At 43.6% G+C, this 22171-nt stretch overlaps 2 protein-coding genes across 4 annotated transcripts; both read right to left on the bottom strand.

Moving 5' to 3' along the window:
- Positions 1-357: 357 nt before the first annotated feature.
- Positions 358-8251, bottom strand: LOC136494840 (protein MEI2-like 4). Of its 3 annotated transcripts, none has more exons than XM_066491013.1 (15): positions 7748-8251; positions 6980-7107; positions 6696-6741; positions 5818-6123; positions 5052-5455; positions 4810-4968; positions 4444-4557; positions 4211-4359; positions 3965-4053; positions 3430-3891; positions 2545-3196; positions 2362-2446; positions 2181-2249; positions 1361-1540; positions 358-926 (listed from the first exon to the last, which is right to left on the bottom strand). In XM_066491013.1, the coding sequence occupies exons 2-15, from the start codon at positions 7076-7078 to the stop codon at positions 747-749; spliced, it is 2994 nt and encodes a 997-aa protein (XP_066347110.1). In that variant the 5' UTR covers positions 7079-7107; positions 7748-8251; the 3' UTR covers positions 358-746. The 3 variants fall into 3 exon arrangements, with proteins under 3 accessions (XP_066347110.1, XP_066347112.1, XP_066347111.1); XM_066491015.1 differs by having other exon boundaries at positions 5052-5227; XM_066491014.1 differs by lacking the exons at positions 6696-6741; positions 7748-8251 and having other exon boundaries at positions 6980-7113.
- Positions 8252-18478: 10227 nt separating this feature from the next.
- LOC136494178 (protein MHF1 homolog) lies at positions 18479-21192 on the bottom strand. Its single transcript, XM_066490337.1, has 4 exons — positions 20893-21192; positions 20722-20793; positions 19184-19264; positions 18479-18959 (listed from the first exon to the last, which is right to left on the bottom strand). The coding sequence occupies exons 1-4, from the start codon at positions 21119-21121 to the stop codon at positions 18832-18834; spliced, it is 510 nt and encodes a 169-aa protein (XP_066346434.1). The 5' UTR covers positions 21122-21192; the 3' UTR covers positions 18479-18831.
- Positions 21193-22171: the final 979 nt, after the last annotated feature.

Here is a 22171-nt window from a genome sequence, read left to right as displayed (position 1 = left end):
GCTTCCCAGGCAGAACACGCTGCATTTGCGAAAGGCCTCAGCATCGTAGGATTAAGGTCTTGTTAGTTCTAAAAACTTTTCCCAAAAAGTGTTACAGTAGTCATCACATCGAATCTTACGATACATGCACGAAGCATTAAATGTAGACGAAAAAAAAACTAATTGTGCAGTTTGGTTGAAAATCACGAGACGAACATTTTAAGTCTAATTAGTCCATGATTGAATGCTAATTGCCAAATAATAACGAAAATACTACGATAGCCAAATTCCCAAATTTCAACCAACTAAACACAGCCTAAAGAGGGGCTACTAAAGACGCTTGGCAGACTGCCTTGCATAAACAGTTGACAATTGACATCACCCAAAAAAGTGGACATTCTTGTCTTGTTCCCTCCACTAGTGAACCATTCTTACAGCACCTGTACAACACTGGGTTACATCTTACAGCACTACCCAAAATCTCGAAGCAGTCCATGCGCCTTTCGCCTTCCAAAGCAGCAACTCAGTTAACAGTTAACGACAATGCTTCGATGAGGCCTTAAGGAGAAACTGAGTGGCACAACGTCCATCTCCTCGTTACTTGTCAGCGACCAAATCTGCAGCCGTCTAGAGAGCCTCCGGTGCCCAAATATCACGCGGAAGTAGATAGATACAACATAACAAAAGCAGCAAAGGGATGGGAGAGGATGCAATTTCAAAAAAAGTGGATTGCAAATGTCAGAAGGTTGGGTGGTGTGGTAAGTTCTTCAAGCGACAGACATATGATCAGTATCCGTGGCAATGTAACCTGGAGTGCCACCACCCCTGCTCGGAGGAGTTCCTCCTTTGGTATGATCCAACACAATGTCCTGGTGGTTTTGTTCCCAGCTCAAAATCCTGGACCTTCCAGGCCTGGAACGGACATTCGATCCCACAGGGAATGGTTCCTGAGGAAAGACAAAAAAAAAAGGTTACTGGAGATGCAAAATGATGAAACCGAAAGACTATTCACATTCCCTATTTGACATATATGAAACAGTGGGCCTGTTTGGTTCTCATCCACAGCATCCGCACCCTTGCCAGACCTTGCCTAAGGTGTGGCCAGCATTTGTATTAGGCAAGGTTTGGCTAAAATCTGAGATTATACTTGTCACATAGGACTCTTGCAGACAGTGACGTTTCTAGGGCAGTCAGTGCTGAAACGGCGCAAGAGAATATCTACAGTAGTTATGCCATAAGGCAAAGACAGAATAACTAGTGTGTTCAAACTAGCATATTTCAAGGATAAGCCAGACTTGTATACAGAGCAGCAGAATTCCCATACAGTCATATACCATGATACAACAGATAATAGAGATAGATGGACAAGTAGAGAGCATACTTGATCTCCTGCATTCGGACCATCGGAGTGGAAGAGTATAGGGCGGCAGCGTTTATCCTCATTCATCAAACTTGAGTTCTGGAAATGAGCAACTAGAGCTGATTTTCCTTGGATTCTAGCATAAGCAAGTGAGGCCACTTTCTCACTGTTGAACTTCTCCCACCTTTTCCCATGAAATGTCTGCAAGAGACAGATGTGTTCAAAGTTCTTCATTTTCATACTCCATCCGTTTCTATTTATAAAGTGTGCATGCATCCCAAGATCCAACCTTCCTAATCTCTGGCTAATTCTTAGCAATAGGAGTTTGTAGATTGTTGGATACAACTTCATTACCACTAGATTCATATTTGAATGCACTTTCATTGATGACCTTGTGGTCATAACTATGTGACATAAGAGATATCAATGGTCCAAAGTATAGTATTAGAGACCGCACTGACTCAAACCATGCCTTGTATTTTTTTATGATTGAAACACAGGGAGTACCATTAAACATTATAGAAAATGGCTAGTAATATGAAACAAAAACATTCTAAATAAACGACTTGAGAACTTGGCAATCTATATCTAAAGTCACCAATAATATTTCTTTCTTGCATGCACATAGAAAAATCAAAGAGAATGTACAAATAAAATGAGAGTTTAATAGATTCATCATAATCAACACTGTAAGTATGTTGTAGAATCAAGGAAGCTGAGTGCTCTGTTAGTTCAAGTCCTTGTCAAGGCAAATTTGGAGTCTACTTTCTTCTTAATAAAATGCCACATAGTTCCTCCTAGATTCGTCTAGTTTTTTTAAAAGTATGTTGTAGAATCTCACCTTATAAAATGGAACAATATTGTCAGGATTGATCATGTTGATGAATGCATAACCAACATTGCACTTGTTCTGAAAATGGATATTATTAATGGTTATTAGTCCAACAAACATGCCAGTAACAAAAAAGCAAGTAAAATTAAAGAAATATCTGCTAACCAAGACTAAGAGCAGATCCACTCACCTTAAAGTCAATTGGCAAGTAGATAAAATCATAAGTTCCCCGGTGACTTTCATCAATAGCTGCCAGAAGCATCTTTGATGTGTACCTACATCACCACAAAGGTTTATAGGAACATAAAAAATTGTATGACTTAAAGTATAGAGGATCTTGCACAGAAAACTAGAATAAATCCCAGATATATACTTGTTTGGGATATTCTTTATCATCAGTGTAGTCCGGGAGTCCTCGCCCCGGACTATACGCTCAATGTCAAGCTCAAACAGCCTTTTATTGTCAGATTGATTTACATTTGAGTCGTTTCTTCGGCTCCGCATCCGTTCACCAGCAGAATCGAATGAGGATGGAATAGTTGCCACATGGCTCCTGCGATGGAAAATATGTACCCTCCGCTGAGAGGGAGCACTCATGTGTGCAGGAGACATAGCTGGGTCCATGAAAGTCCCTCCATTGTGAGGAAACACACCATTGGTTTCCAACTGATGCAGATGTGTGCTGCCAGGGAAACCCATGCTTCCAACACTCCCAGGGTGGAATCCTGGTGCTTCCATCATCTCCCCTGCATATCCATGTCGTCGATCCCAAATTGATGGATTGACAGCTGGGGCAGATCCCACATGTTGGTGATTCATAGGGATGGTATTTTCAAGCATGTGCAATGGTGCTCTTGAAATTCCATGCACTTGCATCAACTGGCGAGATGGTACATTATTGGTAAATGGGCCCGTGCTAGGCCATAGAATGGGACAAGAAGGCTGCTGATGTAGGTTATTAGAATTACTCCGTGCTAGTTGGTGACCATGGAGAGGGCAGCTACCAGTTCTTGAAAATCCAAGTGCTGCGCAAAAGTATTAGACAAGTGAGCAATCAACTATCATATAATAGTTAACATAATATACAAAAGATTTCTTGTAATCAACATAAAACCATCCACGCTTGTAATATGGCATTATGAGAAATCACCAGCAAGCAAAGAAAAAATGTCCATGCAACTGATATGCAAATCTGGGTACTCGAAAAATACTATGTATAGATCACCAAACAAGAAAACCAAGATCTAATAGTTGATACCTTCAGTATGAGCAGAAGATTGATTGCTGAGATTGCCAGAACCTCCTTTGTAAATATGCCTGCCATCCATTGCTTCAGGAGCTCTAGCATTGCTCTTAACGCCGATGGGAGGTATTGAGCAGTTATAGGGGATACCATTTCTTAGTCTGTCATCAAAGTCAGGGAGAGAATGAGGATGGAAAGCAATACTCTCTTGAAAGCCACAGTCCATTCGTCCCTTGTTCTGTACATTCATCTTTCCAAGTGAATGGATGTGCTCATCAAGAGCATGGTGGTTGCTTTGTGATCCTGCAGTAGCAATTCCAACAGGAGAGGATCTACTTCTTATGGTAGTTGAGGGAAGATCCAGAAAACTTCTTCCCTCTCGGAATTGGTTTATCGGTGTCTGAACTCTAGAACGTAAAACCTGAACAGTTCCACTTTCTGTGCCAGTGGATCTGATGGATGCCATATTGATGGAACCTTGCATTATGCCTTACAGTCAGAAAATAGAACAGAGAAAACGCATTTCAATATTAGAAATAAAAATGCATACCAAAGCATGTTGAAGGACAGTTTGGGCTTCCCAGTTTGCATGCACCAAACCGTTCATGCTCCAACGCGCGAGACATCTGCTGCATCAAACTACCACACAGAGAACAGATATAATACTAAAACCAACAGATTTAAGATCGTGGTGATTTCATATACAAATGTGGCTCAGTGTTGGTGACCAGGCCTGTTGTGGGGTGTATACACAAGAAGTTTAAGATGCAAAGTGGTCACATAATGTAAATATTACCGTTTAGTACCACCCAGACAGCTAGGCTCCAATTTGATTTTATTTCCTGCAATTTCACTCCTGTTTAAGGCATATCGCGCAGCTTCAGCTGCTCTGACATCAAAAAATTCTATCGATCTGTAATGATCATTGTCTGAAATAGGGTGAATCTGAAAAGAAAGTTATTTAGTAACGTTTCACCTGAAATAAGAGCTAAATAATGTAAGATTTTATGCTATATCATGGTATCATACCTCCTTGATTTCACCAAGGACACCAAATATCTGGTGCAGACCATCATTAGTTATCGAGGGGTCAAGGTTAACTATTACCATGTCCTGGTTGATATCTTTCTCCAAAGGATAGTCCTAAGAGAATAGAGTCACCATTAGATTGTGCAGTAGTTATCAAACTTACAAATATTCACATAGTTCCAGCACCAATTGGCAAAAAAAACAGGCAATTTCATAGACAGAGACTCAGGTAAAATAATAAATAAATAGGAAACAAACACTGTAATAGCATCACAGTAAGCACTGATAAAGTATTGATGGGAAATACACAACAAAAGCATGTTATAGAAAAGGAAAACATCATTATTATCATGAAAATACTACTACCTTTGGAATCGAGTAATGTATGTCAAGTTTCCTACATCTGAGTGGCTTGCTTTGAAGGGCCCTCATAGCATTTTCTGCCGATCTTACATCATAGTAAGATACCATCACAAAACCATGATGTTTGCAAGAAGCATTAAATGTCTGCATGTCTCCATATTGCTAAAAGGGAATGTAAATATCATTAGACGTAAATCTTCTGCCTCAGGGTATGTCTAGAACTCTAGAGGAAATGGAAGACTTACCTCAAACATGAGTTTCAATTCAGAATCCTCAATGCTGCTATCAATGTTTCCGACAAAAAGGATTCTCGAGGTTCGCTCACCATTCAGTTGGACAATTGACCTAGTCTGACTATAACTAGCTCCACCATTAACTTTTGACAATTTGCTATTTCCATCTGCTTCCAATTCCATTCCACCTCCAGTACAAAATATATCATCATCAATCTCATCCTGATTATTCGCATGGGTATTATACCCAATGTCACCAAAAACTCCTGACAATAAGTCGTCGTCATCAGGGAGCAAGTTGCCAATTATTTGAGTCTCAATTTCCTTTGTCAACTCAAAAGGCTCGTCTTCGGCATGGTTGAGATCAACTTTTTCAACCAGCTGACCAATAACACTGTTATTTGGCGTTAATCTTACTGCACAGCAGAAAATGAAAATGAGATTAAATTGTAGATGGAACCAGACCGTTTTTTTTCTTGGATGCAGTATAAAAAATTGAAAAGATGAAAGTTCACTAAGCCGGCGGATTCGTTCAGCTAGTAGAAAGGATCAGTGAATAAAGAAGCAAGATTCTTAAAGGAAAAAGGCAGTAAATTCGCTTGTTTATATTCTCTTCTGTTCATCTTTTCCCAACTGCTTCCCAGACCCTTTCTTCCTTTTTTATATTCACATGCACTGATATTTTAACTATTGCTAGTAGAAACAAGCTGCTCCTTGTGCAGTACTACAAAATACATTCAGTCAAAGAGAACGTAAGAAACAAAGTATGATGGCTCACTTTTCTTGTCAAAAATGTCTGGAAGGGAACTGGAGAAAAGTCCGCTTTCATATTGGGTCCCATTTAAACTTCCCCTTCTACCTTCCAGAGGTGAAACCAATGGCCTGGGAAAAGAATCACGTTGGTTTGCTGGATCCTGATCCTCTCTCCAGGAAGATGGTGGCAGCTTAACATCCAACAACTTGTCATCAAGGCCAAATGGCACTTTCTGGTCCATGAGCTTGTATGGCTGCATAATATCTAGCTGATCCACTACTGTTGCACCAATAGGCTTGAGCTTTTGCAGCGGAGAACAAGCAAATCTGCCTGTTCGGAGAAAAAACAAATCAATGGCCGTCAAACCGTGACACCAAAGCCCAAATAGGTATGATGGGGTAATGCCCAGCAATGTTTAATTCAAAAAACTGTGCAGAGAACACTGCCAAGACACCTCATAGAAACAGTTGCCAACTAAATCAACAGTTTGGCTTTCTACATAAAAATGCAGCTACCTAAAAACTTCCCTGAAATTTGATACACATCCTCAGGTCTTGCTCAATCCGTTGTCCAAACTGAAGAAACATGAATGCCAAATACCGCAACTACTACCTTCATTCTTCATTCACTTGTCATTTAGCGCATGACAGTCAATGATCATTACTATTTCTAAACGGATAAAAGAAACTTTTAACAAAACTATAACGCATAGAAGTATGCCTGACGACAAATCTAACATCATTCTCATGTGAACATCTAGATACTTTGACGTATAATACTGGTCCCAGATAGTTCGCTGCTCACAGGTTATAATATGTGCTAGTTTTCTAATTGGCTCAATTCTTTTTAGGCAAGAGAAAACTAATTCAACCACAATGTGAACCAAATGCTCAGGCACTCACCAGCATGCTCAGGAAAGCAACCTTGCTTCAATAGTCCAACTTGCCTCTACAAAAGAATTTGGCGTTATGAAACGAATTAGCCTTAGTTCTAGTTCCACATCAGAGTAGTAGGCCGTAGACACCAAAACTAAAGAGCTACTGCTTGGCCTAGAAAATATATGGACACGAACCATCATTACCTATGATTTCAGGTTTCAACTAGTGGGAATAGATCTTTGCGGGGGAAAACCTCTAAGTTGAAGAAAGGATTGAAGCAGTAATTTCGCAAGCACAGACGAACTCACCTCAGGACGCAAGCGAAGCTCGTCGGGGAAGGAGGACGATTCAGACTCCGCCGGAAGAAAGTGGGCCGGGGGCATGTGACGCCTCTGCTCGGTTGGCATCCTGCGGACGCTGCGCCTCACCACGGGACCTTAAAACACAGAGACAGACGCATCAAGTTTCAACGCTCCCGGGAGCTCGGTTCAAACGGATCAAAAATCCAAAGCATAAAGCCGTAAACACAGAAACCTTGAGGAGAAGTGCACGGAAATTTGGGCCTCGAAGAAAACCGGGGCCATGGAACACTTGGCAGAAATCTACAGCTTCATTCAGGGGTCAAAATTCCGGATCAGAAGCACTCGCTTTTACCGATTTTAATTAAAAAATAGTGTACTAGTACAAAATTCCGTGACAAACTATGGGCTCCAGCACCATTTGGCCGTAAGTAAAAAGAGCGCAGGAAAAAGATGGGGGAATTAATTAACCAATGGACCTCGGTCTCGACGAGCACGAAAAGCACACAAGCGACTTGTGATCAAAATAAAAGCCAGAACCGACAACAAAAAAAATGGTGTACTAGACCGCACCAAAATACTGAGCCCGGCAGATCGCGCGAAGGAACCAAAATCACGCGAAACTCCCCGTAATCCAAGCACCATTTGCTCCCAAAAAGGCTGGTAACCGCCGAGACCAAATTGAAAACCGCACGAACAGCACAAAAACATCCAAACAATGGGTAAAAATCGCGGAGAGAGAGAGAGAGAGAGAGAGCGACGAAAGTGCGGTCTCACCAGTTGGGCGCCTGATGAGATCCCCTCCTCCGAGTCACAGTCCGGAGCCCGACGCGTGCACGCAACCTGTGGACGACGCAGGCGGGAGCTGGGGAAATGGCTCCATGGCGCAGGCCACAGCAGCAGCACCACTTTCCCCGGAGTTTGGAAGGAGGAGGCGGGGCGAAAAAGGGCTCACTCCAACCGCGCAGAAAATGCTTGCAACGGGGAGCCGGACGCTGGCTGCTACCTAGCTCCTCCCCAGTCGGACGCCCCCAGCCGGGCAGCGTACCAAACCCTAGAGATTGAGAGAGACAGCGAGGCTAACCCTCCACTCCTCCCCCATTTCCAGTACTCCCTCCCTCACCCGCGCCCCCGACAGCTCTCCGCGGGGTCCCCGGAATAGTTCTCCGGCGAGGTGGTGGTGGTGGTGGTGGCGACTGGCGGAACGGAGAAGCGAAGCAGAGACGAAGCACGAAATTGGTTTTCAAAAAAAGGCACGGAATATTATAATAGTATTATATTTTCGCTAAATTGGAAACGCGAAACAGGAGGGCGCTTGCGCGTATATATATCGGGGCCGGGCAGGACCCACCGGAGGTAGTCTTACCGTACGGGGCGCCGCGGCGGGGTAGCTGGGCCGCCTGGATGACAGGTGAGCCCACGTGCGAAGGCTCCACGCGTCGGTGAGTGCGGATAGTGGACGGACCCTCGAGGACCCACGTGCGAAGGCCCCACGCGTCGGTGAGCTCGGCTGGCGGACGGAGGGTTGGGACCCACGTGGCGGATGGCGCGGGAAGGGAAGCGGCGTTTTGGACGGGAACGGAATTATTGGTGTGTGGTGGTGGGGGGGGGGGGCGGGCAGTAGTGACCAGTGAGTCTGTCTGCCTCTGAGTCTGAGTGAGCGAGGTGGCGTCTGGTTTTGGTTCCGTCAGGCGTCAGCGAGACGAGAGGATAGCTATGCCACGACCACGAGCCGTTGGCCGTATGGATCACAGGTAAAGGGGATGGATCAGTGAATCGAGGCGAACGGATCGGCTCGAGGTAGAAGTACAAGTAGGAACTCATGTCGAAATCGAAACTTGGAAAGTAACGCCATGTTCGATTAGTCTGTAAGTCGTATTTTTTTAATTAGCAAATAGTATGTTTTATCTCACAAAAAAATTAGTTTACAGTATTTTTAATCATGACTTATCATTTCAGCGAACATGACATAAATCTTGATGCTCCCTCGATAAAAAAATGTAATTCTAACTTTAAACCTACACATAACATGTGTCCAGATTCAGAGCTAGATTTGCGTGTTTTTGGACAGAGTGAGTAACTATCTTAGCATCGTGTCGTGTCTTGGATAAGTACGGGTAGTGTTTGTCATTACTTCGTATCTTTCTTGGAGCACATGTGGAAAACACGTCAAGATGTTTATGTTTATCTTTCAGAAAAAACATCACCAAGTCGGATGTACGTAGGCATCCTTGCTAGTCCGTCCCATAAAAAGCTCGTGCTATTCCGTCTTCATTAGCATATTTCTTAAGTTTAACTATATTTGTATTAACAACATTTATATTTCTAATAAATTTATTATGAAAAATATATTCAACAATCTACTAATGGTATTAATTATATATCATAAATGTTAATATTTTTTAATATATATTGGTCAAAGTTAGAAGTGTTTGACTTCTTGTTAAGCGAGGAATAACGCTTTTTATGGGATGGAGGGTCCCAAAATAAACACATGCTTCCAGAGAAGTCAAATTTTTAAAGTTTAACCAAATTTGTATAAAAATATATTAAGTTTTATGATACGTAATAAATATCGTTAAATTAAGCATGGAATATACTTTGATAATGGACTTATTTGGAGAAATAAATGATGATAACATTTTCTATATTGCTAGTTAGACTTAAAAAGGTTTGACTTCTCGAGAAAACGAGATGTGTATTTATTTGGAGACGGTGGGACTTATTTGCAAGGATATAGGTCGCTGCAAAGTAAAGAGAAATAGTACAGTCCAGTTTGGGTCATTCATCTATACTCCAGAACTAGTGCTAATAATGCATTTTGTACACTAATAAATCAAGCATGCCACGAGCGCGCGGAACTGCAGCTCCCGCGCCCAGCGCGTTCGAATGACCGGGTGTGCCGGGGTAATCCCGTCTTTTCCGCCCTCGAGGCCAGCCACAGGCCGCAGCGCAGGCAGGTGAGGGAAGCCAGAAAGGTGAAAGCGCAAAGCGGTCTCCGTCCCGTTGGGCCCCGCGTCCTATCCTCCGAGGATAAGCCGCTTTTCGCGTTGTCGCGTTCGGGAGGGGAGCGTGTCGCCGGGCCATTTGCTTCAGGTCGGGTCCCGCATGGCAGTGGTCTAGGGTGGAGGGTCGGGGAAAGGCTGTGTGCGTGTTGCGACGAGTAGGTCACGGGTTCGTTTCGAAGATTCGATGCGGCAGGTATGGCAGGGCGCGCTGTCTGTTTTCTCATCTCACCGGACCACTCCAGTGCAGTCAGTGCCGGTCGATTTTAACCGGCGATCTCGTTGTAGCGGCACCTCTTGATCCTATATAAAATTTTATAATATATAGGATACTAATTTTACTTATAAAACTGAAAGTAAATTTAATAATATATTTTTAATTTAACATGTCTGATAATTATTAAGAAACAATATAGATTAAGAATATATTTGTAGATGTATGATAATTATCGAAGAATAATGTAGATGAAAAAATAATATATTTGTTTTCTTTTCTCACCCATGACAAATATTTCTTAGGTAACATTATAAAATTCTAACATGTAAATTAGAAGAAAAATATGACTATATGGGTACAAAGTACTAGAAGTCTAGAATACTATATAAATAATTAATTTGAATTAAAAATAAAAAAGAAAAAAAAACTTTGGCCTAAACAAGTAATCGTTGATCGTAATTCATAAGAAGCAAAGAATCAAGATGTCGTCGTCGTGGAGCCATGCCTGGTTGCCGTCCTCGTGCGTCGTGTCCGTGTCTCCGGTAGTCTAGCTCTTCGCGACAGCGCGGCTCGCCAGCTCCACGCGTGTAAGGCGCACGTCCCGAATTCACGATTAGAGTGTGTTATGTGCAGCGAGACTCCTCGCCTCCTCTCTATCCGAGGGACCGTGGGAAAAGGAAACTAGAAAATAAATATCAATGTTGTCTTTTTAGACCGTCTAGCCAGTTGGATGTCTCTCTTCTTATTAGTTTGCTAATGTCTAATGGACTATACGACCTGAGAATTTGTATATCTAGGCTTTGGCCCCTCCTCCGCTTGGGTCCCTCGGCCATCGCACCTGGTGGCCTACCCTTAGGGCCGGCACTGAGTGCAGTGTGGCGTGACTGCCAATTTGGAACGCAAAAATCGACTAGGCCTTGTTTAAAAGTCTTAAGGGTCACATCAGGTGTTACACGAGGTGTTTCAAATATTAATAAAAAATAAATTACAGAATCCGTCAGTAAACCGTGAGACGAATTTATTAAATCTAATTAATCCATCATTAGCACATGTGTTACTGTAGCACCACATTGTCAAATCATGGACTACTTAGGTTTAAAAGATTCGTCTCGTAAAATAGTCGTAATCTGTATAATTAGTTATTTTTTAGTCTATATTTAATACTCCGTATATATATATCCAAACATTCGATGGAATAGGGTGTAAACTTTTGAGAAAGAACCAGACAAGGAGCGGAATGGTAAAGCGGTAACCTCAGCTCGATCCGACCGTGACTTTTCAGGGTTGCGTGTGCTCAGATCCTCACGTTGCCATTGCCATCGATCTACAGCCTGTTCGTTGGGTTGTAAACGATCGTAAATTTTCAGCCAGAACAGTATTTTCCTCTCACACCAAACCAACCAGCCGTAATAATTCACGATCGTTTCAGCACCAACCGAACAAGCTGCTACACGCATGGCTACCGGCAAATCGACAGGCAGGCCGTTCCTAGTAGGTTGATGAAGAGGATGTTCAACAAAAACTCAACGGAGCGGTCACGTACCCACGTTGGCGTGCCGTGAGCCATGAGACTGCACGGCAAGAGGATGATCAAATAAGACTTTGGAAAGTTAAAAATGACACTCTTTTTGGACGCGGGCAGTACGGCTCTAGGCCTCTAGCTTCTCGCGCCCGCGGCGAGCGTTTGTCGCACGCGTGCAACGGCCACTCGCGGTGAAGCAGAGCAGAGCATGCGACGTCGGTACGGGTACTGGCGACGGGCGCACTGTGGCGCGCGCCGACCCGATGAGGACCGCAGGCCCCAGCGGCGACCGTCGGATGAGGAATCCGACGGGGGAGCCTGGGCTGGGTGGCCCATGGTCGGCTCGCGTCGCGCGTAGGCAGGCGTAGGTGCGGCGAGTCGATGGGTGAACCAAGCCCGCCCCAACCCGGGGTGCTGTCCGGTGGGACCGCTGAAAGGGTCGAACGAGCAGCAGTACTCGTAGGCTTGTAGCGGTCGGTGGTCGCAGCGCCCTCGTACCATGCACACTGTGCTAGCAGAGTGAGTGTACCGGTGAGTGGGCCCGGATACACTCATGGCATAGGTACCGGATTCTCTGTTGCTGCCCCTTTTTTTTCTATTCTATTGTGCTCTACAGTAACACGTAAATAAAAATTCCTGTGCTTGTTCCGTGAAACTTGCCCATCCTGTGAACTGTGATTCGCAACCACCGCCCGGACCGGGACGGCATCTTGTGCTGCCCTGCCCTAGTCAAAAGGCCCATCCATGCGTGATGCATGCGACTACGGGCATACGGCCACACCGCGCCGCTTCCACGCTTTCACGCACCTTGCGACTTGCAGTTGCAGGAGAGGAAAAGTTACTACTGACGTTAGCTCTGCTCACAAAGAGCGTGGATACTTCCTCCCCCACGGAGTCGCTAGACGGAGGAACGAACGGAGCCTCATCCGCCACGAACCGATCGTTGCCTCATGATCGTACCAGTTTGAATCAGAATATAAAATTACACCACTGGTCCACGGATACTGGTATAACATCGCGCTCGCGCATGCAGAGAAGCATCGTTTTCAGTGGAGGAGCAACACGGGAGTTGTGGTTGCTACCTACCCCTATAACACGGGTTAGGACACTCCTAAAGCTAGACTATGGCTAGTGTCTGTTGGCCTTGATTATGATCCAAATCACACACCAGGGAGACATCCGGGTCACCTACGGATCGAAGAACGCAACGAGGATATCACTCTTTCGTCGTGAAGAACGGAGTGGTTTATGAGCGAACCACCAAAGTATAACCAACGTGCTTGCGTGACGAAGAACCGGCTAGTTTCCGAGCAAACTAGCAAAGAAACCGTCGAAGTTCTTGCCCGCCCGGAAGAGACCCCGTCAGGACAAGGACATCACCAGGTTGCCCTAGGTCGGCTAGTAAGGCTAGGTCGTCGGATCAAGGGACGAACAACGTGGGGGTTGGAAAAAGAGGGTAAAGGGTTGGAGTAGATTGATTTTGACGATTCGGATAGATGGAAAACTCAATCGGCCTAGGGGTCATCTTATCCTATAGGAAAACCAACGTGGTACTATCATCATGTCGCTTTATGGAGTTTTCCTTAGATTGGGCCAAAACTGGCATGTGTCTATTTGGGTCCTAATTTGAGTGTCACAGTGTCTAAGAGCATCTCTAATAGTAGGAGAAAACTCCTAACCCCAAAAACTAGTTATTGGGAAAAATACAAAACATGTTTTGGGATTTAGAAGATCTTCTCTCTAGCAGAATGCGAAAAAATCCAATCCCAATGAGAAAAATAGTGGATTAGGGAAGGAAGGGTCTTCCCTTTATTTGAGGGGTGGGAGGCTATGATTTAAGGGGAGTGAGAATTTTTTTTATTGGAGTTGGGTTTGGGGAAATGCTGAAGTACAAGACCTCCAAAATAATAGTTTTTTTTCTCGTTGGAGGTTAGAAAAGAGAACTACTGGAGTTGCTCTAGAGAAGTGTTTTCCATTCCAACGCATAATTTCTAACAGAACTAGTATAGTTTTTTCTCTCTTTTTTTCTTCAATAGATGAATGCCGGATGCATGCATTAGACCATCAAGAACTAACAGTGCATTATTAGAACATCAATTGCAATTCTTTGTTCAAGCATTTGTCGTGCATGCATGGTTATGTCCATAGAGCAAACAACCGCGGACACAAAGAATCCTTGTGTGCCCTTTGTTTCTTTTTTAAACCTGTCCTTATGTGTTAATATATTATTGATCGGCAGAGGCCATTCGTCCTAGTAGTACGTACGGAGTATTTCAGAAAACAAATCCCCTCGTTTTTGTCATGTTGATTGACTCGTGTGAGATTCCAGCATAGGAGTACTAATACGTATGATCCCGTAGATCCGTACACAGCTTGGTTCAGAGTACTTTTGCAATCCTGTCAGTGTCACTAGAGATCACATACTAGCCGCAGATTTTTTTTCCCGGTGCAACTCCACACGTCAATGGGCCTGTTGGGCAGAACTGAAAAATACTATTTCGGTTGAATGTTGGGAGAAGAAAATACTGTTCTGACAGAATATGAACAGTAATTTTGTGAAAGAAAGAACAGTAATTTTGTGAAAGAAAAAACAAGCCAGCCGAACACGCAGAAATCCCACGTCCGCTCGTCGTCCTCAAATGTACTACTAGTAAGTAAATGTTTTACCATGTTGTACTGCTTTTAGCTTGTGTAAGGGCAATGTTTGGGCCTGGTTTAGATTGTAAGAGTTAGAAAAATTTGGCACTTTAGTACTTTCGTTTGTATTTGATAATTATTGTTTAATCATGGACTAACTAGGCTCAAAAGATTCGTCTTGTAATTTACAATCAAACTGTGTAATTAGTTTTTTTTATCTACATTTACTGCTACATGCATGTGTCCCTAGATTCGATGTGATGAAGAGAGAGAAAAAAACTTACTTTGAAGCAATCTAAACAAGGCCTTGGATGGGATTCGATCTAAAATCCAGATTATGGATAAAATAATTTTTGGATTACGTGACTGTGTTAGAATTCTCTAAAATTCTAAGGTGTTTGAATTAGATTCGGATTTTGAGATTTTTTTTTCTGTCTGGATTCCTAAAATCCCTATGATCCAAATAACGCTAAATATTCACGGCTCTGAGTCTGAGCCATACGTATATCATCGCTTCGTTTGTGCCAAGAGAGAGTCGCAGACGATGCAGTTGTTTTTCAGCTCGATCGACAGGCTCCTAGAGATTCCTGAGAAGCACAAGCCCGTCCCGTCCCCATGTCCAGGTGGCGTCCCTGGCAGTTCACTTGGCATGCACGGGCACGGCCGGGCCGGGCCGGCCGGCCACGAGCCTGCCGTCACGCCATTGCAGTCACTGCACTGTGTCTGTGTGTGATGACAGAGGACAGCAAAAGTTGCTGCCTGATGATACTTGACGACGGTAAAGTTGGACAGAGAGAGAGAGGACCGGGGTCCATGTCCATGTCCATGGTTTCAGAGTTTCATCAGTTGTGGCCGGCCGGTGTTGGCACTGCCGCACTGGCAGTGGCAGGCGAGGCGCAAGACGAGACGGACGGCGAGTGTTCACTGCTGAGACTGCCACAGGCAGCCAAAGGGCATCTAGTGTCCAGTCGGTCAGGGTACCCAGCGGCACTCGTTGCTCCTGGATTTGACTTTTCATTTTCATGGGAGCCTTAACCCTTCGGCTCGAGTTTTTTTTTAGACTGCCACAGGCCACTGTTTCGCGATCCTCGCGTGTGGGCTGCACGAGGATGTAGCAGGGGAACAAAATGTGACCAAACGTTGAGACAACGAAACGAGTGAGGCCCGGGCTTCGGTTTCACCGCTGCACACCGGCAGTCAGTTACAATTACTTGAGGGGGGAAAAGGACTGAAAAAGGGCCTGGATTAGATCAGGTGGTTAGGTTTTGCGCGGACTGCTCTTGAATTTCCCAACTGATACACGAGTGCAGCAGTGGATTTCTCTAACTCGGCTTCGGGCATGAATTCGGCAGGCAATCCTACCGGCAGATTAGTACTGGGCCTTTTGGAGAAACAAACGAGAAACAAGTCGGCTTTTTTCAAGCATTTTTTACATCACAAACACACAAGATAAGATAGGGAAGGGTGGCCCTGCGCACAAATGTCTGAATGCTTAAACTAATATACCTTGGACAAAAAAACAAATAGTACAATATACGATTGAGCCATTTATTAGTGGGTTATTGCTTGGAGCCTGACTGATAATGGCGACACTGGACTGGATCGATCCTTATCTCGATCCATCCAACTGCTGCTCTTCCACGTCCATGAGAAGCACTTCGATCTTTTGGTTTGTTGAGGCATTACCCTGGCCGCCTGGCGCATGATGCATGATTGGTTCGTGCCGCAGGAACCCTTTTTCTCTTTAGCATTAGCAAAACCCTTGCATTGGGGGCTCTAAGCTGATTGATGGATTGATTGCCACAAAGCGTCAAGGTTAATTCAAGTAAAGAATGTGGTGATGAGGAGACAAGATTAGTAGCAGCTCTTCTTTTCAGAGCGCAGTCGTCGCGCACAGAATGGTATGCCGCCTTTTCCTTAATTAGACACCCAATAATTAGTGGATCAGCGTTCAAAACCTTAACAAGGTTAGACTATACACTACTCTCTCACTCAAATTATAAGTTATTTTTCGTTTTTTTATTATATAGTTTTTATTTATTATATAAGTGAGACATAGTATATATCTGGGTACATATATAGTCAAGCAAGGACAGTATAAAATTTAGAACAAAGACGATATAAAATTTGTATCTAAGGACTTGTCTGCAAAGTAATATAGTACGTAGAGCCTGTTTTTTCAGACGCTTTTTTTTTTCTCGAAAGATCTATTTTCAAACGTTGAATATGTATGAGATCATGATTCCTCCATGAAGCACCATAACTATAGGTAACGACAATCGCAAAAATAACAACAAAAAAAACTATAGGTAACGACAAGGCATGACACAAGCTAAGCTAGTGCTAGTGTTTTGTGAGGCCAAGCTTCAGTTTTGTAATTGACAACAAGGAGTCAATCAAGTTACAAACGCCAGCTTGATGATGTATCTTATAACAAATAAAAAAAAATTATCAGAATCTGTAGGAGATGGTCCACAACTACCTAATCCTTGTCTCCATGACTGCAAAAAGTTCATCCACTCCATATGTTCGTTGTTCTCCTTTCTATCTCTAACCTTAGCTAGACTTCCTAAATTAGGCACATCATGGATGCAGCCATAGTATTCTTTCTTTCCCAGTTTGCTTCATATAGCTTCTGCGCTAAGCAAAAGAACTGACTGGCCAAGCCATGCTCTCTCTGCATTCTTTTGACGGGTGGGGGGCTATTGTACTTTGGTTAATTCAAAAAGGGTAATTGCTTCTTTCCACACACACACACGCGGAGACGTTTAGGTACGCACACTGGAAGACAAAAAAAAATGAACTCATTGTAATCGAAGATGACGCTCTCAAAGACGAAGAACTTACTAGCCTTAGGGTTTAGGTCTTCAGGGAGTTAGGCGGTTCTATGGGGGCGGGGCACGAGGAGTGCCGCCCGCCGGACAGTGGAAGAGGTCGGTTTGGTGGTGCAGGCGACGAAAGAAATCACGTATAGAGAAAAAAGAGGACGGGAAGCGGTGGCGGCGGCGGCGCGCCACCGGAACTGACGGGAGGCGATGGAGATAGGGGCAGCACTTGGTGCAAGGAGGAGAAAATGGGATTCGATTTAGGCAGGGTGGTGGTGAAGGGCGCCGCTGGAGTTTGGTTGGGAGGAAAGAAGATAAGAGAGAGAAGCACATCCACTCCACCCTTGAAGAAGTGGGTAGCAAATTTTGCACTTTTGGCTAGTTTGGCTAGCTTAAGCAGTAGTACTCCATTGGGTACAAGATTTACGTCATTTAAAGGCAATCTATATGTCTATATTGCGGAAAGACCTTGTTTCAACTCCTAGATCTCTTTTGCTGTTTTCCATTACTTTCTCCTCCTTTTTCCAATTTTCCATTCTGACTTCTTGAAGCAACTTGTTTTCTGTTGACTCTAGTTTATTTTCAAAGTTATAGTTGGATAATTTTCAGAGATCAATATAGAAGTTCCTCTACTGAAAAAAAAACGTGAAATTTTTCAAAATTACTCAGTATGATAGTATCCATGGCGACTCTGCTTGGGTTGAGAAAAAGAAGCCGCTAGGGTCTAAATAAATTAATAAGAAAAATAATGTGACGACGAGACAAGATTAGTAGCTCAGCCTTTTCACAATGCATGTGGTCGATGGACGATGCTGGGCCGCCAGCGAGCAGCGACTGACCCATGCATGATGCCACCTTGAGCTTCCCTCTTTTTGCTTTCCTTGGTTAGGGAGCCAATTATTGTTGGATCAGCATCCAAAAGGGTTGTACTAATCCAGATTATATAGTACTCCTTGATCTCCGACGATGCCTACAGTGAAGTATTGCATTCACGCACAAGTCCTCAGTTTTGCGACTACTAGTTTGGATCCTAAACTTAGCAAGTTAGAAACACTCGTCTTTCTAATTTTTGCTAGTAGCTAACACACCTATTAGCAGGTGGTCTATTTGTTATGCACCTACTAGTAGATATACAATATGCTTAGATACATAATAAAAGTTGTGTATCTAAAAATACCAAAACAACCTATAAATTAGAATGGAGAGAATACATTTTAGTGGTTTGAATTCTAAAACGTGACATTTTGAACAGAGCGGGTGCAGTATATACATTAACACGAAAAAAAAAATAGAAGAACGTGATGTATTTTAGATATTTCGATAAGGACCAATTGATGAGTGTAAGATTTAGCCACAGACTGACAAGAGAGAAGCTGCCCGAGAGCTCTTTTCCTGTCCACTTGCAGAGCTCCTGGACTCACTACTAATGCTACGTGCAGTTGAGAAGGCCCACTTGTTCAGTTGAGAAGGCAAGCTCAAGTGCCAATACCAGTAACTAACTAGGATGAAAGAGTATGTAGAATAAGCCAGTTCTGCAAAATGGCATGGAAGATAGCATCGACACAACCTACACAAGGAGGATGTACAAGTGAGGAGGACCTCGTCAGATAGAACTGCATGCCTTCCTCTCTAAACAAGATCACAGATATCTGAAATCAGACGTCGATCACCCTCTCATCCTTCTTCGACGATTTCTTTCTCTTCCTCTCACTGGCAGGTTCCTTTCCCTTCAGCTCTTGAGAGAAGGTCCGCAGCATCCCCATAAGATGCTCATTCCTGTGAGCTGGAGTCACACACCAAAGATCGAAGTATCAAACTGAGAGTTCTATTTTGAGCAGCAAAATGAGTTCTGCACATCGATCAACTGATCAAATACTAGGAAAAGAGAGTGTACAGGTACAAATAGTTCAAACAAGCCAAAATGTAACAAATGTACTTCTAACTTCGAAGAAGCCGAATTTTTCCCCTTTGTTACAGAATCAGCAGAAACAAGTTACTGTCAAGTACCTGTGAGTATGACATCATCCATCCTGACGGATTTGCGACCAGCATGCTGTGCAAACAACTCTGCATCCTTTGCTAGCTGCTCTGTACATTGCACGGAAGATGTTAAATGGAATATTCATATAGTTCCCACACGCACAAATCTAAGCAGATCCAAAGTCATTTTCTCTCACTAAAAAACAGGATACGAAGCATACAATTTACGATAGCTACTACCTAAGTGCCATGCTTCAGATTATTGTTGCTTTCAACTAAATACACTTCTTTATCGACCCAATGTATCTACTTCACCATCTCTAATCACTATAGTTATGCACTCGCTAATTTGTGGCAAGACAAAAAAAATTCTCTGCAAGAACTCTCAGACAGAAGATCTATGTGCTCAACAATTGCTTTCTATCTGGATACACTGGGTCACTCCAACAGTATGATTGTGAAGTTTGCAGTTTGGAGACAAAACATGGGACAATCTTCAATGAGCTTTGATGTAATTGAACTTACTGAGGCATGTAAACAGTGAACTGTCAATCTTTGGAAATCAGGTGTGTACATGTCTTATGATTAATCAGGTGTGTTTCTGTCTACATCACGAGTAGGTATCACATTTAACGGACATTGATAGACCACACAAAAGTGACATGTAAAAACAATAATAACTACAATGCAATGGATCTGGGGCATTTTGGGTCCAATTCCTGATACATCTTGGGAACCGGTGTTTACCATAGACAGTGAGGCGCTGTTATGTTTGGAACTTCTACTACCTCTTAATGAAATACGTGCTACGGTGCGGTCACGAAAAAACATCTTGGGAAGGTTCTTTTGTCCCTTGACAATACACACAAGGGTAGAAGCAAAGAAATAGTCCAAATTATGCAGTCATAAGTCTCAAATTATGCAGAGAAAAAAAAAAGCAAAACTACATTCCAGGTTTTAAAATTCGACCAGAAGTAGGGAACAAACAATCTTTCAGTACGCAAGCTGCCAAGACAAACTTGTGAGGTCTCAATTCAGAGCATGAAAGACAAACTTTACACCATACAGGCTGTGATTACTAACTCTTTGGTTGTCATATCAAAGCCCAATGGAATATCTCAAGCTGTTCGGCTGGTCTTTTCTTCAGTGCTGCAGCGGCTTATTTTGTTTTTTCTACAGTATTTTGCTCTCTAGCTGGCAGGTGCTGCAGCTGTGAAATAGGAGTAAGGAATTGCTATCCTGTCAGGTTATCTTCACAAAAATTTACAAACTTTACAAAATCAAAGCCTGATGGAGATCAAAAGTTGCAGGCATCCATAATTAACCATTCATATTTTCTCCAGCACCAACCATATTCTACTAAACGCGTGCTAACTGCTAACCATCGAGAGAATAATGTAACTGAACCACCCTAGTCTTTCAGTACTGCATTTCCTACAGAAACTAATTTTATTGGAGCAGTCAACTTGGCAACCCAAGCAGGCCGTGACAAATTGTACTCCCAAGAGGTTCAGAATAAGATAGCACCTTGCAATGAATCAAAGATAGGGTTCTGGGTGAAGGACCTGCGCTCTTGAACGCCAAATCGGCGATGCAGGCAACAACGGGGTCGGCGACCGTCATCCCGGCCTTCTTTCCTGCTCCAGACGCCGCATCTCAAGATGAGAACAGAAACTGTACCGGACTCTTTAACTCCCAACAAGAACGAAGGAAGGCGCGAGAGGACGATACGCTACCTTCGGCGGTGGCGATGCAGATGACGGCGAGGCGGAAACGGTCGCGGAGGATGTCGGCCTCGGCCTCGGCGGCCTCGTACCGCTCGGCCTCAGCCTCGGCCTCGGCTGCCTCGTTGCGCTCGGCCTCGCCGCCGCTGTCGCCGGCGAGCGCCGTGTCGGCGTCGTCGGCCAGCGTCTCCATATCCATGTCCATGTCCATGTCCAGGTTCAGGTCCGGGTCCATGGCCATCGGCGGAGCCTCCACGAGACCACGAGTCCACGAGCAGCAGCAATGGCGGCTGGAGCGGTGTTTGCCGTTGTGGCGACTGGCGAGCGACGGCAAGAAGGCAGGCAGCGTTTCTCTTGGCATGGGCTGCTTCGTCCTCGTGTTTGGGTTGGGCCGCACAGTGGGCTACGAGAATGGCCTTAGAAAGGAAAGGCCCAGGTAACCCCGTGGCTCCTTTCCTTTCCTTTTTACATGGTTGTCAAACATACGTCAAGTGAGTCCATCAAAAGTTTTTCCGAAGTCTCAAATTGGCTGGGTGTGTGTGTGTGTTATATATATATATATATATATATATATATATATATAGAGAGAGAGAGAGAGAGAGAGAGAGAGAGAGCTTGGACCCAGAGGGAGATTCAGTCAAAACTGCTCCTAGTGGATAATCCCCTTTTTCCTTTCATGGGTAGGGAATAACTTGTTTTTAAAAAAAATACATACAGTGCCACGCATTGTAATCCAAATTAGCTGTACTTATTATCCAAAATAAAGGCAACAGAGAATCATGCAATAAAATAAAGAAGGGCACTATACTATATGTGTTATTCTTTTAGGCCTTTAACTGTAGGCCTCAGGTGTACCCATCATTATCTCTAGAACAAATCATCATCTGTCTCATCTGAATAATGAAGCGAGGCATAAACATATTTTTCTCTTTATTTTGCATTTTAATTTCTGGCCATTTCCATGTGAGGCCAGTACCGGTAGCTAAAAAGTCGAATGGATATACAGCTAATTTAGAGCCTGTTTGGCACAGCTCACAACAGCTTCGGTCTTTTTTTTTTACTAAACACTCATTTCCAAAACAGTTTCATAGGTGAAGATGTTTTTTTTCCTCCGCTCACAAAGACATGAGTTAGGATGAGGCTAAAAAAATAGCTTATCCCAGCTCTCTCCTTCATTTCTCTCTCATGAAGCTGTTGGTGAAGCTGTTTGTCAAACAATTTTTCTAAAACTGCTCAGCTCATGAAAGTTGGTCATGAAGTTGTTTTAGCAAGCACATATTGCAATAGCTGA

The sequence above is a fragment of the Miscanthus floridulus genome, chromosome 11 (assembly GCF_019320115.1).
Source record: "Miscanthus floridulus cultivar M001 chromosome 11, ASM1932011v1, whole genome shotgun sequence".
Lineage (NCBI taxonomy): Eukaryota > Viridiplantae > Streptophyta > Magnoliopsida > Poales > Poaceae > Miscanthus > Miscanthus floridulus.
Note: the sequence above shows the minus strand (reverse complement) of the source record. Positions and strands in the feature narration are given on the sequence as shown.

Bases quoted from the DNA above. Each gene is read 5' to 3' on its own strand.
- LOC136494840 (XM_066491013.1), bottom strand. From the start codon at position 7,078: ATGCCAACCGAGCAGAGGCGTCACATGCCCCCGGCCCACTTTCTTCCG. The intron at 4,969-5,051 runs GTAAGTCTTCCA...ATTCCCTTTTAG, and splicing joins AATTGAAACTCATGTTTGAG to CAATATGGAGACATGCAGAC. The intron at 927-1,360 runs GTATGCTCTCTA...GTCTTTCCTCAG, and splicing joins GTCCGAATGCAGGAGATCAA to GAACCATTCCCTGTGGGATC.
- LOC136494178 (XM_066490337.1), bottom strand. From the start codon at position 21,121: ATGGCCATGGACCCGGACCTGAACCTGGACATGGACATGGACATGGAT. The intron at 20,794-20,892 runs GTAGCGTATCGT...CGTCTGGAGCAG, and splicing joins CTGCATCGCCACCGCCGAAG to GAAAGAAGGCCGGGATGACG. The intron at 18,960-19,183 runs GTACTTGACAGT...GTGTGACTCCAG, and splicing joins GGATGATGTCATACTCACAG to CTCACAGGAATGAGCATCTT.